The sequence below is a fragment of the Limulus polyphemus genome, unplaced genomic scaffold (assembly GCF_000517525.1).
Source record: "Limulus polyphemus unplaced genomic scaffold, Limulus_polyphemus-2.1.2 Scaffold3026, whole genome shotgun sequence".
NCBI lineage: Eukaryota > Metazoa > Arthropoda > Merostomata > Xiphosura > Limulidae > Limulus > Limulus polyphemus.
Window position 1 is genome coordinate 77058 of NW_013668636.1, and position 4469 is coordinate 81526.

General features: G+C 33.0%; 1 protein-coding gene across 1 annotated transcript in view; it reads left to right on the forward strand.

Moving 5' to 3' along the window:
* LOC106468496 (disorganized muscle protein 1-like) overlaps positions 1 to 4469 on the forward strand; it is a 35156-nt gene that overhangs the window by 2612 nt on the left and 28075 nt on the right. The window contains exon 2 of the mRNA XM_022396832.1: positions 2468 to 2489. Coding sequence (XP_022252540.1) covers positions 2468 to 2489 — 22 coding nt within the window. The remainder of the gene's footprint in view (positions 1 to 2467; positions 2490 to 4469) is intronic.

Sequence of the window (4469 nt, forward strand, 5' to 3'; positions counted from 1 at the left end):
ATACAATAAGTAACCTGTTATGTTCCATACAATAAATAATCTATTGTGTTCCATAAATAAGAAATTTGAAAATAACAAGTAAGATTTTTTAAATTTGATATTCATTAGTCATTTGTTCAATGCTCTTTTTGTACAAATGAAAAAAATCTACTTTTACTTTCTATATTTTCTATTTTCTTGATTTCTTTCGAACGAAATACTTTTACAGGGTAACTCGTTATTTATATTTCCGTACCTTGCTATCAGACAGCTAAATTAGTGTTAGAAGTAGACCTGAGATAAAAATAGATTTTAAATACTATATCTAGATGATATCATGTAAAGATAGCCAAGAAAGTTTTCTTCCAAATGCAATGAAACACATCGTATCAAAGCATGTAATTTATGACAGAAATCTGTCCAAGAAACAGGAAAACTTTCTTTAGCCATGAAATGAATAAAATAGTTACTTCTTTTTCATATCACAATATGTTTTTAATTCTTTCAAGCAGAATTTTATGCAGTAAAAAAAAACAAACAAACAGAAACACGAATGCACATTTTCAAAACTACTAAAAGTTTCCGTCATTTAAATGAAGACAAAAAGCAGTAAGATTTCTTAAAACGATGGAATTTCAATAGGGTTTGTTTATCGTTGAGCACAAATCTACACGATGGGCGATCTTTGCTGAGTATCGAAACTCGTTTTTGGAGGTGTGAGCCCTCAGATTTACCACTGAGCTAATGGAGAACTTTCAAGAGAGAGGTAATAATTAAATCGGTGATTGCTATCTTTATCCACCAGATGTCTAAAAGCGACCGATGAAGTGCAGTTGAGCGAGAGCTTGCCAGAGTAAACACAAATGAAAGTGCTACGTCTGGCGTCGTCTGTTTTGTATTTATTTAACCTGAATTTTATTACACAAAATTTCCGAACTGCATGAGCTATAACTTGTTCGAGGCTACACGAGTCTCCTGATTAATGGGATTCAAACTGTAATTTTTACCATCAGTGCGATAAATAATGGCTTGATTTTTGTGGCGGTGTATAAGCAAAAAACTTTTAACAATCTCACCGATTAAACGAAATACAAGAATATATAAATTTATTTCACTGTTACTGCTTGCGCACCAAGTGGTGACATATTTAACTGATGCGCACATAAGATACGTAAAACACTGGCAAAAAAATAAGTAAATAACGTTGAAAGATTAGCTAATGTATAAGTTCGTGGCGCACAAGACCGGTTAAATATGGTTTACATGCGCCATTTGATAGACAACAAATATAATGAAAAGCAAACACGTCAAATTTGTTAGAGTTTCTTTGAAGGTTATAGCTTGCTTTGTACTCAAAGTAATGATGCCCTTTGGAAATATTGCCTCTCATTAAATCTTTCTGTTAACAATTACATACATTAAATTTTATAAACATTTGTTAATAATTACAAAACTTAAGTTTCATAACTACCTGTTCAAATTACAAGGTTGTATGTTGCTGTCTGTTAACAATTGAATATCTTAAATTTTATAACTATCTCTTCATATATATCAAATACATATTGTTTATTTTATTAAGTCTATTTGTTAACCATTTTAAATTATAAAAACAATTATTGTTGCTTGATATTAAGTCTTATTATTAATAAATACAAACCTTAAATTGTATAATTATTTATTCACATTTCAACGGCTCGGCATGGCCAGGTGGTTGGGTGAGTTCGAATCCCAGTCCCACCAAACATGCTCGCTCTTTCAGCCGTGGTGGGCGTTATAATGTGACGATCAATCTCACTAAAAAGTGGTAAAAGTGTAGCCCAAAAGTTGGCGGTGGGTGGTGATGACTAGCTGCCTTCCATCTAGTCTTACACTGCTAGATTAAGGACGGCTAGCGCAGATAGCTCTCGTGTAGCTTTGCGCGAAATTCAAAAACAAACAAACACATTTCAACAACATTCATATTAAGTCTTTCTGTTAACAATTACAAACCCTAAATTGTTTAACTATGTGTTCATATATCAAATGCATATTGTTTCTTTCCACCAAATTTCTTCTTGACTTAAATTTTTGTGTTCAAATTCCAAAAATGCACTGTTACTTCTACTAAGTAAACAATTAAAAACCATAAGTTTTATAACTGTGTTTAATGAAAATGAGAGACATATTGTTGCCCAGTATTTACTCTTATTATTAACAATTACAAGCCTTATACTTTGTGTTCTGATTCCAAAACATACTGTTGCTTCTTGTTAAAAATTACAAAACTTAATTTTTTAACTGAAATGCTAAACCTAATTATCATTTCTTAACGTACATTTACTTGAAAAACATTTAGTCTTTGAATGAATCTTTGTGCACTGGTTTTTTTACTAATTTCTAAATACTGCATCTCAATTAATTAGAACGAGCTATTCTACTAGGAGTGACAAATGGTACTTTTCTGGAAATGAAATAAAGATAGTAATTGTCCTTTTTTTTCCTGTTACAGCTGCAGACGAGCCTCACGACGAGTAAGTAAACAGTCTTATTTACAATTTCTAATAATGTTTTTGTGGTGATTACTCTTCTAAAGACGTTTATTGTATCAATACTTCAAAATAAATTACTTTACGACACTACCCAATAATTAAAAATAAAATACTGTTCGTTTGATATTTTTCTGTACTTTACTTATTGTATAACAAATAGAGTCTAAAGCCGGTACTAAGTTAGTTTTATTTTTAGTTTGTGAATAATCTAATCTAATCTCGGTAATATTTTAAAAATAAGTTAACTTTGTATAGTTACAACTTGATACATAAACCCCTAAACGTTTTAGTAGATGTTTCAACGAGCTGTTTTTAGAATATCTGAAACAAAGATTTATCCGAAATTGATAACACCGGGGGGGGGGCATAAACCTCCCTCAGGCTTTTAACTGACCACGTAGCAAGGCTGACAACATACCCCCCCCCAAAAAAAAAACAGTAAAGATGTGGAGCTATGTGGGCTGTAAACCTCCCCCAAACTTTTAACTTACCACGTGACAGCGTAACATGTGGAACCACGGGGGCTGCAAACTTCCATCCAACTCTTAACTGACCACAATTGTCATTGAACAGTAAGATAAAGTAAGTGGCCTTTCAACTTAATTTGTGTTAATATTTTCTTTTTATATGTTTCGTGTATATAAAACGAAGAGTCTACTTTCAAAAAGGCTTCTGGATGAGTCAGGATACGAGTTCCAAAGAACAGTTGGCAATGGAGAAAGAACATTTATTTAGAAATCTCCTTAGTTTAATGCTTAACGGAAATACCAGAAATCTACCTAATGTTGTTTGTATTGCTGAAAAGTACGGGTATAAAAAGAACCTGCTGAACTAAGCAGTTACTCTTGGAAGAAGAGAGTATTACTCTGAGTCTGCAGCGCAACTGTATTTAGACACATAAAATTGGAAACCTTTCTCTCTTCTTTCGTTTCTGGCCTAATAGTTCCGGTTACGTTTACATTGATTGTAATTATAATTACTCATTAGAGGAAAATATTTATTATATTATTAGCAGATGCGGATTGGCCCACCGGGATATCGGGCAATTACATTTCACGCATTCTTAAAAATATACTTTAAATTTTATTTGTTTAGCCTGGCCCCCAGTGGCACAGCGGTATGTCTGCGGACTTACAACGCTAGAAACCGGGTTTCGATACCCGTGGTGGGCAGAGCACAGATAGCTTTGTGCATAATTAAAAACAAAAAAAAAAACAATTTGTTTAGCCAGTATGTAGCATGTTATACTACTCGGGCTGGCCTTTTAATGCCAATCTGCCCCGGATCATTAGGTTTATTCACTAAATTAAAATGTTTATCAATTATCAAGATAAATTTATTTCATTTGTAGACTAAAGGCTTTCATTAAAAGTTTATGGATCCGCTACTCTTTTTTATTTTTAATCTATTTCTGTTAAATAAAAATCGAAAGTTAATATTTTTGTTATCTGATCGACTTGATATATACTGAAAAATATAGTAAAGACCAGTTATAGGATGTATAACACATTATTTGGTGGAGCATGATATTGTTGCATATCTGCTTGTTTGTTAATTTCCGGTATAAATTCTTTCGGAGGAACTTCAGCGATACTAGTCCCTTCTTGATTAAAACTAGTTTATTCTTTCTCGATACAACAGTCAATACGTTTTCTCGTCACTTTAAACTTAACAACTTTTATAATACACGCTATAAATCACAGCGATTCACACACTTTATCTACCGTCACTACTGTTCGCTTCTTTAATTATCTATCCCACGCTGGTTTTCTTTGCTAGGCTTATATACTAAAAAAGGGGGCATCTCGAACACACTAGGGCTGCCGGGCAATATCATGATCATTCGAGAAATTCCAGCGCGCATGCTCCCAGCGCCACGTGACTTCCGCTGTCGTAACAATATTTACAAGTAATATTTGTGGGATGTGACATCACAATAAGACCATGCTAATTTAAGTTACG